We start from the raw sequence: 21797 nt of genomic DNA, 5'->3' as shown, positions 1-21797 counted from the left end.
AAAAATGCCACAAAATCGTGAATTTTGTGAAAACGGAAAATTTTTCGAACAAAAAAAATGTAAGCAGCCGTGTCATGAATATTTGGAATAAGTGAAAAGTGGAACGGAGTGAATCGGTTGAAGTATGTGGAAGGAGTTAAGCGTCAAAAAAGTGAGCGGAATAAGTAGAATAATAATAATAACTAGAATTTGCAATTCCTGAAGAAATTGCGTGTGAAGGTGAAGAGGTTGAATAAATACTTGGGGAATGTTGCAGAATGATGTTGAAAAGAGTTGAATCGGTTGAAAAATGTAGAAATTACAAGGGAAAAAGGAAATTTGGGAAAATTGGGTGTGAATTTCAAAATTGAAAATTTGGAATTTTGGGTAAGTGGGAAGTTGTGGAATAGGTAGGAAAATGATGAACAGTTGAAAGGTGGAATGGGTTGAATAAGTTGAATGGGTTGAATAAGTTGAAAAAAGTAGAAATTAGAGTAGAAAACCAAAATTGAACAGTTGAAAGTTGGAACGAGTTGAATCGGTTAAAAAATGTAGAAGTTAGAGCAAATCTTGAATCCTAATAAAGAATGAATGGGAATTAAAAGAAAAAAAAATTGCGCCAAAATTTTTTGAAATTTGGAACAAAAGAAAAAAAAACGGCTTCAGGAGGTTCACTTTTGGGGTTAAAATGTAGAAACGGGTTTAATCGGTCAAAATTTGCAAAAGTTAGCGCAAATGTAGGTATTTTGGGCACTTAATGTTAAAATATGGTCACTTCCGGTTTGATTTGGGTAACTTCCGGTCTATTTGGGTCACTTCCGGTTTGCTTAGAGGCATTTCCGGTCTAGCTGAGGTCACTTCCGGTTTATTTGGGGTCACTTCCGGTTTAAAAAGGTCACTTCCGGTTTGATTTGGGGTCACTTCCGGTTTTATTTGGGGTCACTTCCGGTTTACCAGAGGTCACTTCCGGTTCATTTGGGGTCACTTCCGGTTTGATTTGGGTCACTTCCGGTCTATTTAGGTCACTTCCGGTTTGATTAGAGGCACTTCCGGTCTATTTAGGTCACTTCCGGTTTGATTAGAGGCACTTCCGGTCTAGCTGAGGTCACTTCCGGTTTATTTGGGGTCACTTCCGGTTTAAAAAGGTCACTTCCGGTTTGATTTGGGGTCACTTCCGGTTTGATTTGGGGTCACTTCCGGTTTACCTGAGGTCACTTCCGGTTCATTTGGGGTCAATTCCGGTTTGATTTGGGGCACTTCCAGTTCATTCCGGGTTCATTGGGGCACTTCAGGGTCAATCCAAGATGGCCGCCACTCTGGAAGTGGGGGTCAAGGGTTGAATTGTGGAAGTGGGGGTGAAGGGGGTGAATATGGTAAGCATAAGGTGAACAAAGTGAATAAAGTTGGAATGGGTTGAATCGGTTGAAAAATGTAGAAATTAGAAGGGAAAAACTAAATTTTGGGAAAATTTGGTGTGAATTTCAAAATTGAAAATTTGGAAATTTTGCTAAGTGGGAAGGTGTGGAATAGGTAGGCAAAAGATGAACAGTTGAAAGTTGGAACGAGTTGAATCGGTGGAAAAATGTAGAAACTAGAAGTGAAAAACAAAATTTTGTGAAATTTTGTGAAATTTTGTGCAAATTTTAAAAGTGAAAACGTGAAATTTTTGAATTTGGCAAGTTTGGGAATGTCCCCAATGTGATTTGAATGTGTTGAAATAAGTGAATTTCAAACTGGAACAACAAAAATGTGAAATGTTGAATCTGCCATTAAGAATGAATGGGGAAAAAAATGCCACAAAATCGTGAATTTTGTGAAAACGGAAAATTTTTCGAACAAAAAAAATGTAAGCAGCCGTGTCATGAATATTTGGAATAAGTGAAAAGTGGAACGGAGTGAATCGGTTGAAGTATGTGGAAGGAGTTAAGCGTCAAAAAAGTGAGCGGAATAAGTAGAATAATAATAATAATAACTAGAATTTGCAATTCCTGAAGAAATTGCGTGTGAAGGTGAAGAGGTTGAATAACTACTTGGGGAATGTTGCAGAATGATGTTGAAAAGAGTTGAATCGGTTGAAAAATGTAGAAATTACAAGGGAAAAAGGAAATTTGGGAAAATTGGGTGTGAATTTCAAAATTGAAAATTTGGAATTTTGGGTAAGTGGGAAGTTGTGGAATAGGTAGGAAAATGATGAACAGTTGAAAGGTAGAATGGGTTGAATAAATTGAAAATGTAGAAATTAGAGTAGAAAAACAAAATTGTAGAGAATTTTTGGTAAGTGGGAAGTTGTGGAATAGGAAGGCAAAAGAGGAACAGTTGAAAGTTGGAACGAGTTGAATCGGTTAAAAAATGTAGAAGTTAGAGCAAATCTTGAATCCTAATAGAGAATGAATGGGAATTAAAAGAAAAAAAATTGCACCAAAAGTTTCAGAAATTTGGAACAAAAGGAAAAAAACGGCTTCAGGAGGTTCACTTTTGGGGTTAAAATGTTGAAATGGGTTTAATCGGGCAAAATTTGCAAAAGTTAGCGCAAATGTAGGTAATTAGGGCACTTAATGTTGAAATATGGTCATTTCCGGTTTGATTTGGGTCACTTCCGGTTTGATTAGAGGCACTTCCGGTCTAGCTGAGGTCACTTCCGGTTTATTTGTGGTCACTTCCGGTTCAAAAAGGTCACTTCCGGTGTAAAAAGGTCACTTCCGGTTTGATTTGTGGTCACTTCCGGTTTACCTGAGGTCACTTCCGGTTCATTTGGGGTCACTTCCGGTTTGATTTGGGTCACTGCCGGTCTATTTAGGTCACTTCCGGTTTGATTAGAGGCACTTCCGGTCCAGCTGAGGTCACTTCCGGTTTATTTGGGGTCACTTCCGGTTGAAAAAGGTCACTTCCGGTTTAAAAAGGTCACTTCCGGTTTGATTTGGGGTCACTTCCGGTTTACCTGAGGTCACTTCCGGTTCATTTGGGGTCAATTCCGGTTTGATTTGGGGCACTTCCAGTTCATTCCGGGTTCATTGGGGCACTTCAGGGTCAATCCAAGATGGCCGCCACTCTGGAAGTGGGGGTCAAGGGTTGAATTGTGGAAGTGGGGGTGAAGGGGGTGAATATGGTAAGCATAAGGTGAACAAAGTGAATAAAGTTGGAATGGGTTGAATCGGTTGAAAAATGTAGAAATTAGAAGGGAAAAACTAAATTTTGGGAAAATTTGGTGTGAATTTCAAAATTGAAAATTTGGAAATTTTGCTAAGTGGGAAGGTGTGGAATAGGTAGGCAAAAGATGAACAGTTGAAAGTTGGAACGAGTTGAATCGGTGGAAAAATGTAGAAACTAGAAGTGAAAAACTAAATTTTGTGAAATTTTGCAAAATTTTGTGCAAATTTTAAAAGTGAAAACGTGAAATTTTTGAATTTGGCAAGTTTGGGAATGTCCCCAATGTGATTTGAATGTGTTGAAATAAGTGAATTTCAAACTGGAACAACAAAAATGTGAAATGTTGAATCTGCCATTAAGAATGAATGGGGAAAAAATGCCACAAAATCGTGAATTTTGTGAAAACGGAAAATTTTTCGAACAAAAAAAATGTAAGCAGCCGTGTCATGAATATTTGGAATAAGTGAAAAGTGGAACGGAGTGAATCGGTTGAAGTATGTGGAAGGAGTTAAGCGTCAAAAAAGTGAGCGGAATAAGTAGAATAATAATAATAATAACTAGAATTGCAATTTCTGGAGAAATTGCGTGTGAAGGCGAAGACCTTCGCACTATTGTTATTCTACTTTTTTCGAAATGAAAGAAAGGAAAAATGAAAAGGGAAATAAATGATGAATAAAATAAATGGGAAAATGATGAGAGTTACAAATGATAAACGTTAATAATAAGCAGGAAGAATAAAAAGGAAATTAAATTATTATAAAATAAATGGGAAAATGACAAAAGTTACAAATGATAAACGTTAAAAATGATACTCGGGAAGAATATAAAGGAAATTAAATTATTATAAAATAAATGGGAAAATGACAAAAGTTACAAATGATAAACGTTATAAATGATAAGCGGGAAGAATAAAAAGGAAAATAAATTAATATTAAAATAAATGGTAAAATGACAAGTTACAAATCATAAGCGTAAAAAATATGAAGCAGTGAATAAAAAGGAAAAAAAACACTACCCATAGTTGGAATCGAACTCACTCGGGGATGCGGCTAGAGTTAAGAAGTGCCCGCGTTACAAACTGAGCTAATTGGTTTTCTTTTTTGAAGTGGTGGAATTCGCTTAATGTGATGAATGTTCATGTTGAATGCGCCATTAAGAATGAATGCGTAATTTTATACCACAAATGTACTAATTATGCAAGAATGACAAATGTTTATAACGAAAAAAAACTGCAGCCAGTGTCGTGTGAGTTTGTGTAATGGTGAGACGCCCAATGTGACACATGTAAAATTCGAACCCACGCGGGAAAATGGCTCGTGTTGAAATCCCCATTAAGAATGAATGGGGATTTAAAAGTCACAAATTTGCTAATTACACAAAAACGGTAAATGTTATCAACAAAAAAAATGGTAGCAAGCATGACATGAATATTTGGAATGTGTGAGAGTTTGAACGGGGTGAATCGGTTGAAGCATGTAGGACTAGTTAGGTGCCAAAAAAGTGGGCGGAATAAGTTGTTTAATAATAATAATAATAATAAAGTAGAATAACAATGTGTGAAGGCCTTCGCCTTCACACAACTAGAATTTGCAATTCCTGAAGAAATTGCGTGTGAAGGTGAAGAGGTTGAATAAATACTTGGGGAATGTTGCAGAATGATGTTGAAAAGAGTTGAATCGGTTGAAAAATGTAGAAATTACAAGGGGAAAAGGAAATTTGGGAAAATCGGGTGTGAATTTCAAAATTGAAAATTTGGAATTTTGGGTAAGTGGGAAGTTGTGGAATAGGTAGGAAAATGATGAACAGTTGAAAGGTGGAATGGGTTGAATAAGTAGAAAATGTAGAAATTAGAGTAGAAAAACAAAATTGTAGAGAATTTTTGGTAAGTGGGATGTTGTGGAATAGGAGGGCAAAAGAGGAACAGTTGAAAGTTGGAACGAGTTGAATCGGTTAAAAAATGTAGAAGTTAGAGCAAATCTTGAATCCTAATAGAGAATGAATGGGAATTAAAAGAAAAAAAAATTGCACCAAAAGTTTCTGAAATTTGGAACAAAAGGAAAGAAACGGCTTCAGGAGGTTCACTTTTGGGGTTAAAATGTTGAAATGGGTTTAATCGGGCAAAATTTGCAAAAGTTAGCGCAAATGTAGGTATTTAGGGCACTTAATGTTGAAATATGGTCATTTCCGGTTTGATTTGGGTCACTTCCGGTTTGATTAGAGGCACTTCCGGTCTAGCTGAGGTCACTTCCGGTTTATTTGGGGTCACTTCCGGTTGAAAAAGGTCACTTCCGGTTTAAAAAGGTCACTTCCGGTTTGATTTGGGGTCACTTCCGGTTTACCTGAGGTCACTTCCGGTTCATTTGGGGTCACTTCCGGTTTGATTTGGGTCACTTCCGGTCTATTTAGGTCACTTCCGGTTTGATTAGAGGCACTTCCGGTCTATTTAGGTCACTTCCGGTTTGATTAGAGGCACTTCCGGTCTAGCTGAGGTCACTTCCGGTTTATTTGGGGTCACTTCCGGTTTAAAAAGGTCACTTCCGGTTTGATTTGGGGTCACTTCCGGTTTGATTTGGGGTCACTTCCGGTTTACCTGAGGTCACTTCCGGTTCATTTGGGGTCAATTCCGGTTTGATTTGGGGCACTTCCAGTTCATTCCGGGTTCATTGGGGCACTTCAGGGTCAATCCAAGATGGCCGCCACTCTGGAAGTGGGGGTCAAGGGTTGAATTGTGGAAGTGGGGGTGAAGGGGGTGAATATGGTAAGCATAAGGTGAACAAAGTGAATAAAGTTGGAATGGGTTGAATCGGTTGAAAAATGTAGAAATTAGAAGGGAAAAACTAAATTTTGGGAAAATTTGGTGTGAATTTCAAAATTGAAAATTTGGAAATTTTGCTAAGTGGGAAGGTGTGGAATAGGTAGGCAAAAGATGAACAGTTGAAAGTTGGAACGAGTTGAATCGGTGGAAAAATGTAGAAACTAGAAGTGAAAAACTAAATTTTGTGAAATTTTGCAAAATTTTGTGCAAATTTTAAAAGTGAAAACGTGAAATTTTTGAATTTGGCAAGTTTGGGAATGTCCCCAATGTGATTTGAATGTGTTGAAATAAGTGAATTTCAAACTGGAACAACAAAAATGTGAAATGTTGAATCTGCCATTAAGAATGAATGGGGAAAAAAATGCCACAAAATCGTGAATTTTGTGAAAACGGAAAATTTTTCGAACAAAAAAAATGTAAGCAGCCGTGTCATGAATATTTGGAATAAGTGAAAAGTGGAACGGAGTGAATCGGTTGAAGTATGTGGAAGGAGTTAAGCGTCAAAAAAGTGAGCGGAATAAGTAGAATAATAATAATAACTAGAATTTGCAATTCCTGAAGAAATTGCGTGTGAAGGTGAAGAGGTTGAATAAATACTTGGGGAATGTTGCAGAATGATGTTGAAAAGAGTTGAATCGGTTGAAAAATGTAGAAATTACAAGGGAAAAAGGAAATTTGGGAAAATTGGGTGTGAATTTCAAAATTGAAAATTTGGAATTTTGGGTAAGTGGGAAGTTGTGGAATAGGTAGGAAAATGATGAACAGTTGAAAGGTGGAATGGGTTGAATAAGTTGAAAATGTAGAAATTAGAGTAGAAAAACAAAATTGTAGAGAATTTTTGGTAAGTGGGAAGTTGTGGAATAGGAAGGCAAAAGAGGAACAGTTGAAAGTTGGAACGAGTTGAATCGGTTAAAAAATGTAGAAGTTAGGTCAAATCTTGAATCCTAATAGAGAATGAATGGGAATTAAAAGAAAAAAAAATGCATCAAAAGTTTCTGAAATTTGGAACAAAAGGAAAAAAACGGCTTCAGGAGGTTCACTTTTGGGGTTAAAATGTTGAAATGGGTTTAATCGGGCAAAATTTGCAAAAGTTAGCGCAAATGTAGGTATTTAGGGCACTTAATGTTGAAATATGGTCATTTCCGGTTTGATTTGGGTCACTTCCGGTTTGATTAGAGGCACTTCCGGTCTAGCTGAGGTCACTTCCGGTTTATTTGAGGTCACTTCCGGTTTAAAAAGGTCACTTCCGGTTTAAAAAGGGCACTTCCGGTTTGATTTGGGGTCACTTCCGGTTTGATTTGGGGTCACTTCCGGTTTACCTGAGGTCACTTCCGGTTCATTTGGGGTCAATCCCGGTTTGATTTGGGGCACTTCCAGTTCATTCCGCGTACATTGGGGCACTTCAGGGTCAATCCAAGATGGCCGCCACTCTGGAAGTGGGGGTCAAGGGTTGAATTGTGGAAGTGGGGGTGAAGGGGGTGAATATGGTAAGCATAAGGTGAACAAAGTGAATAAAGTTGGAATGGGTTGAATCGGTCGAAAAATATAGAAATTAGAAGGAAAAAACTAAATTTTTGGAAAATTTGGTGTGAATTTCAAAATTGAAAATTTGGAAATTTTGCGAAGTGGGAAGGGGTGGAATAGGTAGGCAAAAGATGAACAGTTGAAAGTTGGAACGAGTTGAATCGGTGGAAAAATGTAGAAATTAGAAGTGAAAAACTAAATTTAGTGAAATTTTGCAAAATTTTGTGCAAATTTTAAAAGTGAAAACGTGAATTTTTTTAATTTGGCAAGTTTGGGAATGTCCCCAATGTGATTTGAATGTGTTGAAATAAGTGAATTTCAAACTGGAACAACAAAAATGTGAAATGTTGAATCTGCCATTAAGAATGAATGGGGAAGAATTTGCCGGAATTTTGTGAATTTTGCGAAAACGGAAAATTTTTTGAACGAAAAAAATGTAAGCACCCGTGTCATGAATATTTGGAATCAGGGAAAAGTGGAATGGAGTGAATCGGTTGAAGTATGTGGAAGTAGTTAACGGACAAAAAAGTGAGCGGAATAAGTAGAATAATAATAACTAGAAAATGCAATTTCTGGAGAAATTGCGTGTGAAGGCGAAGACTTTGAATCACTTCTTGGGGAATGCTGGCGAATTATGCTGAAACGAGTTGAATTACTTGAGAAATGTAGAAAATAGAGGTGAAAAACGGAATTTTGGAGAATTTGGTGGAATTTCAGAATTTTGGAGAATTTGGTTGAGTTTAAAATCTTAAAATGTGGAATTTATGGCAAGTGGAAATTTGGGGAATTGGTAGGAAAAAGATGAAGAGTTGAAAGTTGGAATGGGTTGAATCGGTTGAACAATGTGAAAATTAGAGTAGAAAAACACATTTTTGGAGAATTTGGTTGAATTTCAAATTTCAAAATTTGGAATTTTTCGTAAGGGGAAGTTGTGGAATAGGTAAGCAAAAGATGAAGAGTTGAAAGTTGGAATGGGTTGAATCGGTAGAGAAATGTAGAAATGAGAGTAGAAAAACGAAATTTTGGAAAATTTGGTTGAATTTCAAATTTGGGATTTTTGGTAAGTGGGAGGTTGTGTAATACGTAGGCAAAAGATGAAGAGTTGAAAGTTGGAATGGGTTGAATCGGTTGAAAAATGTACAAATTAGAGTCGAAAAACGAAATTTTGCAGAATTCGGTTGAATTTCAAATTTGGAATTTTTGGTAAGTGGGAAGTTGTGAAATAGGTAAGCAAAAGATGAAAAGTTGAAAGTTGGAATGGATTGAATCGGTTGCACAATGTAAAGATTAGAGTAGAAAAACAAAATGTTTGAGAATTTGGTTGAATTTCAAATTTTTAATTTTTAATTTTTGGTAAGTGGGAAGTTGTGGAATAGGTAGGCAAAAGATGAAGAGTTGAAAGTTGGAATGGGTTGAATCGGTTGAACAATGTAGAAATTACAGTAGAAAAACGAAATTTTGGAGATTTTGGTTGAATTTCAAATTTGGAATTTTTGGTAAATCGGAAGTTGTGGAATAGGTAGGCAAAAGATGAAGAGTTGAAAGTTGGAATGGGTTGAATCGGTTGAACAATGTAGAAATTAGAGTAGAAAAACAAAATGTTGGAGAATTTGGTTGAATTTCAAATATGGAATTTTTGGTAAGTGGGAAGTTGTGGAATAGGTTGGCAAAAGATGAAGAGTTGAAAGTTGGAATTGGTTGAATCGGTTGAACAATGTAGAAATTAGATTAGAAAAACGAAATTTTGGAGAATTTGGTTGAATTTCAAATTTGGAATTTTTGGTAAACGGGAAGTTGTGGAATAGGTAGGCAAAACATGAACAGTTGAAAGTTGGAATGAGTTGAATCGGTTAAAAAATGTAGAAATTAGAGTAGAAAAACAAAATTTTTGAGAATTTGGTTGAATTTCAAATTTGGAATTTTTGGTAAGTCGGAAGTTGTGGAATAGGTAGGCAAAAGATGAAGAGTTGAAAGTTGGAATGGGTTTAATCAGTTGAACAATGTAGAAATTAGAGTAGAAAAACAAAATGTTGGAGAATTTGGTTGAATTTCAAATATGGAATTTTTGGTAAGTGGGAAGTTGTGGAATAGGTAGGCAAAAGATGAAGAGTTGAAAGTTGGAATGGGTTGAATCGGTTGAACAATGTAGAAATTAGATTAGAAAAACGAAATTTTGGAGAATTTGGTTGAATTTCAAATTTGGAATTTTTGGTAAACGGGAAGTTGTGGAATAGGTAGGCAAAACATGAACAGTTGAAAGTTGGAATGAGATGAATCGGTTAAAAAATGTAGAAATTAGAGTAGAAAAACAAAATTTTTGAGAATTTGGTTGAATTCCAAATTTGGAATTTTTGGTAAGTGGGAAGTTGTGAAATAGGTAAGCAAAAGATGAAAAGTTGAAAGTTGGAATGGATTGAATCGGTTGCACAATGTAAAGATTAGAGAAGAAAAACAAAATGTTTGAGAATTTGGTTGAATTTCAAATTTTGAATTTTTGGTAAGTGGGAAGTTGTGGAATAGGTAGGCAAAAGATGAAGAGTTGAAAGTTGGAATGGGTTGAATCGGTTGAACAATGTAGAAATTAGAGTAGAAAAACGAAATTTTGGAGAACTTGGTTGAATTTCAAATAGGGAATTTTTGGTAAGTGGGAAGTTGCTGAATAGATAAGCAAAAGATGAACAGTTGAAAGTTGGAATGAGTTGAAGCGGTTGAACAATGTAGAAATTAGAGTAGAAAAACGAAATTTAGAAAGATTTGGTTGAATTTCAAATTTGGAATTTTTGGTAAACGGGAAGTTGTGGAATAGGTAGGCAAAACATGAACAGTTGAAAGTTGGAATGAGTTGAATCGGTTGAAAAATGTAGAAATTAGAGTAGAAAAACAACATTTTTGAGAATTTGGTTGAATTCCAAATTTGAAAATTTGGAATTTTTTATAAGTTGGAAGTTGTGGAATAGTTAGAAAAAGATGAACAGTTGAAAGTTGGAATGGGTTGAATCGGTTGAAAAACGTAAAAGTTAGAGTGGAAAAACGAAATTTTGGAGAATTTGGTTGAATTTCAAATTTGGAATTTTTGGTAAGTGGGAAGTTGTGGAATAGGTAGGCAAAAGATGAACAGTTGAAAGTTGGAATGAGTTGAATCGGTTGAACAATGTAGAAAAAAGTGGAATGATGTAAATGTGAAATGTCGAATCTGCCATTAAGAATGAATGGGAAAAAATTTGTCGTAAGTTCGCGAATTTTGCAAAATCTGAAAATTTTCGGAACGAGAAAAATGGAAGCGCTCATCTCGTGAATATTTGGAACACGTCAAAAGTGGAACGGAGTGAATCGGATGAATTATGTGGAAGAAGAAGCGGGACAAAAAAGTGGCGGGAATAAAATAGAATAATAATAATAACTAGAAAATGCAATTTCTGGAGAAATTGCGTGTGAAGGCGAAGACTTTGAATCACTTCTTGGGGAATGATGCCGAATGATGTTGAAATGAGTTGAATTTCTTGAGAAATGTGGAAAATAGAAGTGTAATACAAAATTTTGGAGAATTTGGTTGAATTTCAAATTTGAAGTTTGGAATTTTTGGTAAGTGGGAGGTCGTGGAATAGGCAGGCAAAAGATGAACAGTTGAAAGTTGGAACGGGTTGAATCGGTTAAAAAATGTAGATGTGAGAGCAAATGTTGAATCTCCATAGAGAATGAATGTGAATTAAAAGAAAAAAGAATTGCACCAAAATATTTTGAAATTTGGAACAAACGGACAAAAAACGGCTTCAGGAGGTTCCCTTTTGGGGTTAAAATGTTGAAATGGGTTTAATCAGACAAAAAATGCAAAAGTTAGCGACTAATGTAGCTATTTAGGGCAGTTAATGTTGAAATAAGGTCACTTCCGGGGTGATTTGGGTCACTTCCGGTTTGATTAGAGGCACTTCCGGTCTAGCTGAGGTCACTTCCGGTTTATTTGGGGTCACTTCCGGTTTAAAAAGGTCACTTCCGGTTTAAAAAGGTCACTTCCGGTTTGATTTGGGGTCACTTCCGGTTTACCTAAGGTCACTTCCTGTTTACCTAAGGTCACTTCCGGTTCCATTTGGGGCACTTCCGGTTCATTCTAGGGTCATTGGGAGCACTTCAGGGTCAATCCAAGATGGCCGCCACACTGGAAGTGGGGGTCAAGGGTTGAATTGTGTAAGCATAGTGGAAGTGGGGGTGAAGGGGGTGAATATGGTAAGGATGAGGTGACCAAAGTGAATAAAGTTGGAATGGGTTGAATCGGTTGAAAAATGTAGAAATTAGAGTAGAAAAACCAAATTTTGTAGAATTTGGTTGAATTTCAAAATTGAAAATTTGGAAATTTTGGTAAGTGGGAAGGTGTGGAATAGGTAGGCAAAAGATGAACAGTTGAAAGTTGGAATGGGTTGAATCGGTTGAAAAACGTAGAAGTTAGAGTAGAAAAACGAAATTTTGGAGAATTTGGTTGAATTTCAAATTTGAAATTTTGGAATTTTTGGTAGGTGAGAAGTTGTGGAATAGGCAGGCAAAAGATGAACAGTTGAAAATTGGAATGGGTTGAATCGGTTGAAAAATGTAGAAACTAGAGGTGAAAAACGAAATTTCGTGAAATTTTGTCGGAATTTTTAACGTGAAAACGTGAAATTTTTGAATTTGGGAATTTTGGGAATGTCGAGAATCATTCCGAATGTGGTTTGAATGTGCTGAATGAGGTGAATTTAAAAGGGGAATGACGTAAATGTGAAATGTAGAATCTGCCATTGAGAATGAATGGGGAAAAATTTGTCGTAAATTCGCGAATTTTGCGAAATCGGAAAATTTTCGGAACGAGAAAAATGGAAGCGCTCATCTCGTGAATATTTGGAATACGTCAAAAGTGGAACGGAGTGAATCGGATGAATTATGTGGAAGAAGAAGCGGGACAAAAAAGTGTGGAGAATAAAATATAATAATAATAATAATAACTAGAAAATGCAATTTCTGGAGAAATTGCGTGTGAAGGCGAAGACTTTGAATCACTTCTTGGGGAATGATGCCGAATGATGTTGAAATGAGTTGAATTTCTTGAGAAATGTGGAAAATAGAAGTGTAATACTAAATTTTTGAGAATATGGTTGAATTTCCAATTTGATTTTTGGAATTTTTGGTAAGTGGAAAGTTGTGGAATAGGCAGGCAAAGGATGAACAGTTGAATGTTGGAACGGGTTGAATCGGTTAAAAAATGTAGAAGTGAGAGCAAATGTTGAATCCCCATAGAGAATGAATGGGAATTAAAAGAAAAAGCAATTGCGCCAAAATATTTTGAAATTTGGAACAAAACGTAAAAAAACAGCTTCAGGAGGTTCACTTTTGGGGTTAAAATGTTGAAACGGGTTCAATCGGACAAAAAATGCAAAAGTTAGCGCCTAATGTAGCTATTTATGGCAGTTAATGTTGAAATAAGTTCACTTCCGGGTTGATTTGGGTCACTTCCGGTCCATTTGGGTCACTTCCGGTCTGATTAGAGGCACTTCCGGTCCAGCTGAGGTCACTTCCGGTTTATTTGGGGTCACTTCCGGTTTAAAAAGGTCACTTCCGGTTTAAAAAGGTCACTTCCGGTTTGATTTGGGGTCACTTCCGGTTTACCTGAGGTCACTTCCTGTTTACCTAAGGTCACTTCCGGTTTGATTTGGGCCACTTCCGGTTCATTCTAGGTTCATTGGGAGCACTTCAGGGTCAATCCAAGATGGCCGCCACACTGGAAGTGGGGGTCAAGGGTTGAATTTTGTAAGCATAGTGGAAGTGGGGGTGAAGGGGGTGAATATGGTAAGGATGAGGTGACCAAAGTGAATAAAGTTGGAATGGGTTGAATCGGTTGAAAAATGTAGAAATTAGAGTAGAAAAACCAAATTTTGTAGAATTTGGTTGAATTTCAAAATTGAAAATTTGGAAATTTTGGTAAGTGGGAAGGTGTGGAATAGGTAGGCAAAAGATGAACAGTTGAAAGTTGGAATGGGTTGAATCGGTTGAAAAACGTAGAAGTTAGAGTAGAAAAACGAAATTTTGGAGAATTCGGTTGAATTTCAAATTTGAAATTTTGGAATTTTTGATAGGTGAGAAGTTGTGGAATAGGCAGGCAAAAGATGAACAGTTGAAAGTTGGAATGGGTTGAATCGGTTGAAAAATGTAGAAATTAGAGTAGAAAAACGAAATTACGAAGAATTTGGTTGAATTTCAAATTTGAAAATTTGGAATTTTTTTGTAAGTGGGAAGTTGTGGAATAGGTAGGCAAAAGATGAACAGTTGGAAGTTGGAACGGGTTGAATCGGTCGAAAAATGTAGAAATTAGAGGTGAAAAACGAAATTTCGTGAAATTTTGTCGGAATTTTTAACGTGAAAACGTAAAATTTTTGAATTTGGGAATTTTGGGAATGTCGAGAATCATTCCGAATGTGGTTTGAATGTGCTGAATGAGGTGAATTTAAAAGGGGAATGACGTAAATGTGAAATGTCGAATCTGCCATTGAGAATGAATGGGGAAAAATTTGTCGTAAATTCGCGAATTTTGCGAAATCGGAAAATTTTCGGAACGAGAAAAATGGAAGCGCTCATCTCGTGAATATTTGGAATACATCAAAAGTGGAACGGAGTGAATCGGATGAACTATGTGGAAGAAGAAGCGGGACAAAAAAGTGTGGAGAATAAAATAGAAGAATAATAATAATAATAATAATAATAGAGAATGGTGTAGAATAACATATGTGTGAAGGCCATCGCCTTCACACAATAATAATAATAGAGAATGGTGTAGAATAACATATGTGTGAAGGCCATCGCCTTCACACAACTAGAAAATGCAATTTCTGGAGAAATTGCGTGTGAAGGCGAATACTTTGAATCACTTCTTGGGGAATGATACCGAATGATGTTGAAATGAGTTGAATTTCTTGAGAAATGTGGAAAATAGAAGTGTAATACGGAATTTTGGAGAATTTGGTTGAATCACTTCTTGGGGAATGATGCCGAATGATGTTGAAATGAGTTGAATTATTTGAGAAATGTAGAAGTGTAAAACGAAATTTTGGAGAATTTGTGGTGAATTTCAAAATTGAAATTCATGAAGTGGGATTGAGCTGAACCTGTTGAAGTTGGAACAATACAAATAGGTTAAAAAAATGGAAACTGCAGGTGAATATGTACATTTTAGAAAAAACAGTAAGCAAGAAAACCAGTAGGCGAGTAAAAACAGTAGATGCGCAAGAAATATTAGTCAACAATTAGAAACAGTCAGCAAGATAACTAGTAAGAATCAAATCTGAATCTGTCCTTATTCGGCATAACATAACATCTGCATGACAACATAACATCCACCAGGTGTCAGTGCTGAGCCACAGTTATTAGACATAAGATGAACAGTTTAAGTTTGGAACATGTCGAAAAAGACATTCCTGTCCACAAAGCCCAGTGAAAGGATACTGCTGCTTCAACGTTGGGGATGTCTGGATAATCTGCAGCAAAATCGAAAACAACACCAAAAATAAATCCTCTATCCACATTAACAGTAAAATAACATTGAGTTTCTTTAAAAGTTGACAGAATTACATTGCATGTACAACGAAAAAATATGTACATCTCTTAAAACTTGTTACAAATGTAAGGCTGTGTGTGCAATTGTAACAGACAGAAATGATGAAGCCGGCTCATCCGCCGTGCAACATATTTATTTTCAGCGTCCTCTACTGGCAAAAATACATATTCCACTTGGACGCACAGGTTTCTTCCTCTCAATAGAAAAAAACCTTCCTATAAACCAAAAATTCTGGGGAGGCAAGTGCCACATAATGTTGATCTTTTATTTATCAATGTATGCAAACGAATAGTTTTTATGTATTATCTATCTGTTTACCTGGTCGTTTATTACACCCAAAATGTATTATAGCTTTTTCCATACGGTGCAGACATCCATTCTCATTCACATACATTCTCATATTCACCTTGATCAGAGGGTTTTAAAAAAAGTATTTACATACCATCTTTGTAGTTGCCTGATGGATCTGTCCAGGTTCCCCCTTGCTTAGTCTTGCGTTTTTTCGTTCGCGTCCACCGTGTTGCATGTTCCTTAACGTGAGTCAGTTCCACATGGACTATGGAAAATGTGCGTCGGCAGACAGTGCATATTTTCCTCACACTTTTTGACACATCTATTTTCTGCTTCACCGTCCTCTCGGCAAGATTGAAACTTGTGTGCTTTTTTTTTTTTAAGTAATACTTACCCCCTTGCGGTCGCAGTAACTGCCTGGAACGCGTCCATGCTGCTGAGTTAACTTCTGCAATCTACTTTGCGGTGCCACTGCACTTCAACCAATGAGATAATAAACTAAAGACAGCAGAAGTTGCAAATATCCTAAAATAAGACATAGGTAAAATACTATATACTATACATGAGAACCATATACGATACATTAATACCATTAACTATACATTAAAACAATACTTTAGCGACTGTATTTGCTATAAACAAATAAATAAACTGGGTCGCCTAAATCGGCGGATGACGTCGCCGGTAATGATATCCAACATCCACGAGGTGTCAGTGCTGAGCGACACAATCAACAGATTGTGAATCTATTTGCAATACCGTAATTATTCTAATTATCGCCCATATTCTAATAATCGCCCAGTGTGTGTTAGCGATGGGATAAATAAAAAACATTGGTACCTCTAATTATCGCCCATGCTGCTAAAAATTCCTTCCAAAACTTACGTTTTCCTCCGTGACCGCATGCCGACGTAATTGCGCAAGTTTCAATATAACTGATTTGACAGCACGTTGTGTGTCCCTTTTAAATTGTTTTTCTCCGTAAATTATGATACAATTATACATACAATATCCTCACACAATTACCGTATCGAGGCATGCGCTCGAACAAGACGATCGCGATAATATGACGTGGGCAACACGTGATGTGCGACGGTAACGTGTCGCATCGATGGCGCGTCAATGGACGCATCCCGCTGTTCGAGGTAGATCAGAACAGCCGCTGTTCTAGTGTTAAGAACACCAGTGAGATACTACATAAGGAAAATATACATATTATCGCCCATTTCAGTGCCCCTTGTAGATCGGACAATAATGGGTGATAATTAGAATAAATACGGTAATTTAATAAAACGGGTCACCTAAATCAACGGAAGACGTTGCTTGTAATTATTTCATACAGCCACTAGATGTCAGTGTTGAATGACTAAATCAAGATAGGGCTCTTATTTGCAATAGAAATATAATAAACTGGGTCGCTTAAATACACGGATGACTTTGCTGGTAAGGATTTTCAACATCCACCAGGTGCTGAGCGACAGAATCAACAGATAGGGAAGATACTGCTTATCACCCAACATATTGCACATTTAGCAAAGTTTAGTAAAGACCTACTTACTTTTTTTCTGGTTTTGTTGTAGCTTATGTGGTTATCAAGCCAACCTACGTATGAAAGGAAAACTAAATATGTCTAAATAACTTGAATTTTGGTGTAGGAATTGTCAATAATAATTCATCATAATTTAAAAAAAAACAGTAGGAAAAATATGGGGGGGAATTAAAGTATCTATTGCATTGATACAACTAATACATTTATTATAATGACACAACACACAATTTATACACAGACAACTAAATATAACTAAGTGGTGACATAATTATTTACTTATAATTTAGATTAAATTAATTCAATTTAATAAAAATAAAGAAAATAAACAATGACTATTTTGTGCATATAACTTTAATCATAGAACATTTTAAACAGAACAACAAACAAGTAACAAGAAATACAAACAATAAAACAAAAAAAATAAAACAAAATTACCACAAAAACCCCTCTGGGGGAAAATTAGGGCCATCGGGGAATCTTTGGTTCCACTTATTCAAAGGAACATCTTTGGTAGCATTGTTGGCGTCGACAAGCTCCACGTGTTCGCCTTTTATTTTAAAGGCCATCACGTGAAACGCCTCGTCTTCCAGTTCCTGCGCAAAGACATTTAATGACAATTTATTATGTGTTTAAAACACCACAAGAAAACATGATGGATGGATGGACGGACGGATGGATGGGGTTGGGAATGTAGGTAGGTAGGTAGGTAGGTAGGTAGGTAGGTAGGTAGGTAGGTAGGTAGGTAGGTAGGTAGGTAGGTAGGTAGGTAGGTGGGTAGGTGGGTAGGTTGCTTAGATAGATAGATAGATAGATAGATAGATGGATAGATAGATACATAGATAGATAGATAGATAGATAGATAGATAGATAGATAGATAGATAGATAGATAGATAGATAGATAGATAGATAGATAGATAGATAGATAGATAGATAGATAGATAGATAGATAGATAGATAGATAGATGGGTAGGTAGATGGGTAGGTAGGTGGGTAGGTTGCTTAGATAGATAGATAGATAGATAGATAGATAGATAGATAGATAGATAGATAGATAGATAGATAGATAGATAGATAGATAGATAGATAGATAGATAGATAGATAGATAGATAGATAGATAGATAGATAGGTAGGTAGGTAGGTAGATGGGTAGGTAGGTGGGTAGGTTGCTTAGATAGATAGATAGATAGATAGATAGATAGATAGATAGATAGATAGATAGATAGATAGATAGATAGATAGATAGATAGATAGATAGATAGATAGGTAGGTAGGTAGGTAGGTAGGTAGGTAGGTAGGTAGGTAGGTAGGTAGGTAGGTAGGTAGGTGGGTAGGTTGCTTAGATAGATAGATAGATAGATAGATAGATAGATAGATAGATAGATAGATAGATAGATAGATAGATAGATAGATAGATAGATAGATAGATAGATAGATAGATAGGCAGGCAGGCAGGCAGGCAGGCAGACAGACAGATAAAAAAACTTAAAACCTAAAACAATTTGATTAATTTCATGACCATAACCACAACCACAATGATTTTATACAGTCAAGGAAGCAAGTGAAATTATATGTCTGTAGGGCTGTATCTGAGACAAAATCTTATAAAATTGGTGATCCAGATTTAGAGAAAACTCCTAAAGCCTGAATCTGACTTCAGCCTTGATGATGATGAGCCACTGATAGCAGTTTTTGTCAAGTAAATAACAGTTTGTCTATACACAGGAAAAAAACTGCATGCTTTAGGTACCTTTATCACAGTATTTTCTGTGGAGTGGAGCTCCACACCACCAGAACAAGCTGTCTTCATGTGCGTCATAGATAGCCGCTGTCCAACTTTTACTTGAAAAAAGTTGCTCTCTCGCCACCTGAGCACTTTTATTTCCCTGTGATCCTATAATGAAGATGTCAAATTAGTACTAGCTGTTGAAATGTAGATCTAGGCTACAATTACGAAGGCAACATGATGCCCTAAGGGACCTTACTCAGGTGAAATGAGAGTGTGATATATATCAATATTTAGACACACACACACATGTACACATACACACGCACATATACGTAGTGTGTGAGAGAGAGAGAACAATCAGTTTACTTTTTTTAAAAAAAAAATGCCCAATGGGATCGGCATCCCACGTGCAAACACCATCCTGATGGGGCGGATCTAAAAAAAGAAAGACAGATTAAACCTCAATACTTCATGAAGGAGAGGGAACAAAAAGAGAGAGATTGATCTTACAGCAGAGACAATGCCATCTGTTGTAAAGAGGACACCCTCCTCGTGGTAAATGTCCTTCAATTCTTTGGCGATACTTGAAGGGTACAAGAGAGCTGTCCCCTTCTCCTCCAAATGGGCCGTCACCTCCATCCTCCCAGCCACATAGATGGAGGTGTTGTGCCGGGAGAGGAGGACCCCTTCCTCTCTTCCCCGGCCAAAATTTATAAAACGGAATGTACCTCCGACAGAGACGTCGGAGGCTAAATTCGGAAACAAAATGAATTTACACACACGGTGGCCGTCACAGAGGGCGACCACTGTGTTGCAGTGGGAGGTCCCAGCCTCCACTGTCCCATCCTCTTTTAAGAGCCATTGAGAGTATTTTGTAATCGTTTTTAACGCCACTACTTTGGCCGTGAGCGCCGCTGGCAACTGGTGTAGGGTCCATAGGTTTTCCATTCTGAAAAAAATTAATAAAAAAAATAACTGATCAACAGAGACATAATTACTACAGCACTTATATATGGTTTAATTAGTCTACATGATGACAGAAATTGATTTCATAAAATAGCAGCCCTACCCCTTTGGAAGGACTATGGTAAATGTGTATACCCTTCCCCAAATGGCTATTGTAAAATTGTTTTTTGTTGTTTTTATCTATCTATCTATCTATCTATCTATCTATCTATCTATCTATCTATCTATCTATCTATCTATCTATCTATCTATCTATCTATCTATCTATCTGTCTGTCTGTCTGTCTGTCTGTCTATTTATTTATTTATTTATTTATTTATTTATTTATTTATTTATTTATTTATTATTTTCCAATGAATTACTTCCAGTTTTGTGTATTTTGGAAGTTGTTAAGAGTTGACTCCTTTGATCTACAATTTCATTCCCTACATAATTTAGGAAGCTCATATCATGTTGGCGCCTGTGCATTTGTTCCCACGGTAAGCAAATATTCTAATAAATTAGCACTCTAAAATGTGTGATTATACATTTATATGTGCACTCTAAGAAAATAAAACGCTTTTACGAGAAAAAATACAGCGGATTGTAAAACACATTACACAACCTGTAAATCTTACAATTTAAAACTATAATTCCTCACAAAATAACATTTGTGTACAAAACTGATAAATCCAACATCAATTTTAAACCAATTTAACATGACTGCCTTCATTTTCTCATGTACAATTTGCACGGAGACATTGCTTATTTTACATCTGATCGCATTCAATTTCACTGAAAAACATCAGTGTAAAAGTATTAATAATCATCATTAAAAGCCTCATTTTGAGAAATTAATTAGACTGATTATTTTCTATTTGTTATAGTGAAATAAACATTTGCATACTACTGCCAGAAACGGTGCTGAGAGTTGACTCTTTTATCTAGCCGCGCAACTCGCATGATTGACAGCGCCACCTTTTTTTTTTCTGGCCGCTCATTCGTTCCCAGGATTTTTTTCCCTCATGCGGTACGGATCAAAAGAGGTGTCCAGCCTTGTTAAGGCGGCATCACAATGTTACACGGATAAAACAATATTGCCCATTTATAATTGTACAAATAAGTTTATACAATATGACTCGGATTATTTGCTCATTTCGTTTTAGAGTACGCACTACTAAATGATAATTAGTCAAGACACACAAAATGCACCAAGATGTACATTCTCTGTCTGTCTTAAAAACTAAACCATATGAAGAAATATATTGTTCGAGAGATGCTTACTAATGGATACATTTTTTGAGGTCATAGGACTCTTATAATAGATATAATAATATACATGTTTAAGGTCATAGGACTCATGTAATAGTTTTACACTTGCCGTCGTGCGCGAGGTTTATTTTGCTTCTTTTTTCCATCGTGCTAGAATTCCAGCTCTTCTTCAACCAAATCGGTACAATTGTTATTATACCTTGTAAGAAACGAACCTGAAGACGTCTTACTAAAATTCGCGTGTACAGGCTTTTTAGGAACATTTGAAAAGGCCTGTCTGTACACGCTAAAAAGTGAGGATGTGACTTAATTTTCACCCAGTTTAAAGTAGCAAATACTAATTTACACAGTAACACAATGGTGTACAGTACAACAATAGACTACAAAGTGTTTATAAATGTTTTGGGAAAATCTAATTTCGGATCGGGGTGACATTGATAAAGAGCGACTTACCTCTTTCGATGTCTGGGAAGCTCTGGCGGGAACCGTGCGCCCCAACATGTTTGAGGGTAGTGGGAAACTTCAACTACAGTGCAGGCTAAACAGATATGCAACATTTGCGTATGCGAGCAATAAAAAGAGTGTCAGATATATGCCTGTAAATTCGTGTGAAATGTGACTATACGATTGAGTGAACATGTTACAGCATTTTAAGCTGATGTTCATGATATGATATACATACTACGATCATAGTCCTTGTGAATTCAGATTTCTTTGAACGTATCACAACCCCCAACCCCCGCCCCCATGCAACTTTAATAGTATTGACCAATATGATATTAATTACACACGCAAGAAATAAAAATACTAACAGCTAAACACCTCATGTGAAATGTGATTCTACGATTGAGAGCTGTCAGTCATGGTCAAAATATATTTTTCACCATGACTACAGTTCTGATCTCGGTTCTAAACGCCATTCTCTGCGGCCAGATGTTGTTCACCAAGTCTAAATTGGCAATGACTAAGTGGTA

General features: G+C 36.4%; 2 protein-coding genes and 1 long non-coding RNA gene across 4 annotated transcripts in view; 1 reads left to right on the top strand and 2 right to left on the bottom strand.

The window, feature by feature from the left end:
- Positions 1-21797, top strand: part of tigara (TP53 induced glycolysis regulatory phosphatase a) — a 46234-nt gene that overhangs the window by 2700 nt on the left and 21737 nt on the right. The window lies entirely within an intron of this gene.
- Positions 10113-16486, bottom strand: LOC125970462 (uncharacterized). 2 transcript variants are annotated; one of them, XR_011086985.1, is made up of 4 exons: positions 15724-16485; positions 15481-15594; positions 14927-14958; positions 10113-13208 (listed from the first exon to the last, which is right to left on the bottom strand). It is a non-coding gene; the product is annotated as an uncharacterized lncRNA (long non-coding RNA). The 2 variants fall into 2 exon arrangements; XR_011086984.1 differs by having other exon boundaries at positions 15481-16486.
- Positions 17212-21683, bottom strand: LOC125970451 (uncharacterized). Its single transcript, XM_049722766.2, has 5 exons — positions 21277-21683; positions 19117-19555; positions 18973-19041; positions 18628-18771; positions 17212-17471 (listed from the first exon to the last, which is right to left on the bottom strand). Exons 1-5 carry the CDS (start codon positions 21378-21380, stop codon positions 17310-17312), a joined length of 918 nt encoding a protein of 305 aa, XP_049578723.1. The 5' UTR covers positions 21381-21683; the 3' UTR covers positions 17212-17309.

Source organism: Syngnathus scovelli, chromosome 6 (genome assembly GCF_024217435.2).
Source record: "Syngnathus scovelli strain Florida chromosome 6, RoL_Ssco_1.2, whole genome shotgun sequence".
Taxonomy (NCBI): domain Eukaryota; kingdom Metazoa; phylum Chordata; class Actinopteri; order Syngnathiformes; family Syngnathidae; genus Syngnathus; species Syngnathus scovelli.
Note: the sequence above shows the minus strand (reverse complement) of the source record. Positions and strands in the feature narration are given on the sequence as shown.

Excerpts from the sequence above, each read along its gene's own strand:
- LOC125970451 (XM_049722766.2), bottom strand. The coding sequence starts at position 21,380 with ATGTTGCATATCTGTTTAGCCTGCACTGTAGTTGAAGTTTCCCACTAC. Across the intron at positions 19,556-21,276 it reads CTTCCCAGACATCGAAAGAG|AATGGAAAACCTATGGACCC; the intron begins GTAAGTCGCTCT and ends AATTTTTTTCAG. Across the intron at positions 17,472-18,627 it reads CAGAAAATACTGTGATAAAG|GAACTGGAAGACGAGGCGTT; the intron begins GTACCTAAAGCA and ends GTCTTTGCGCAG.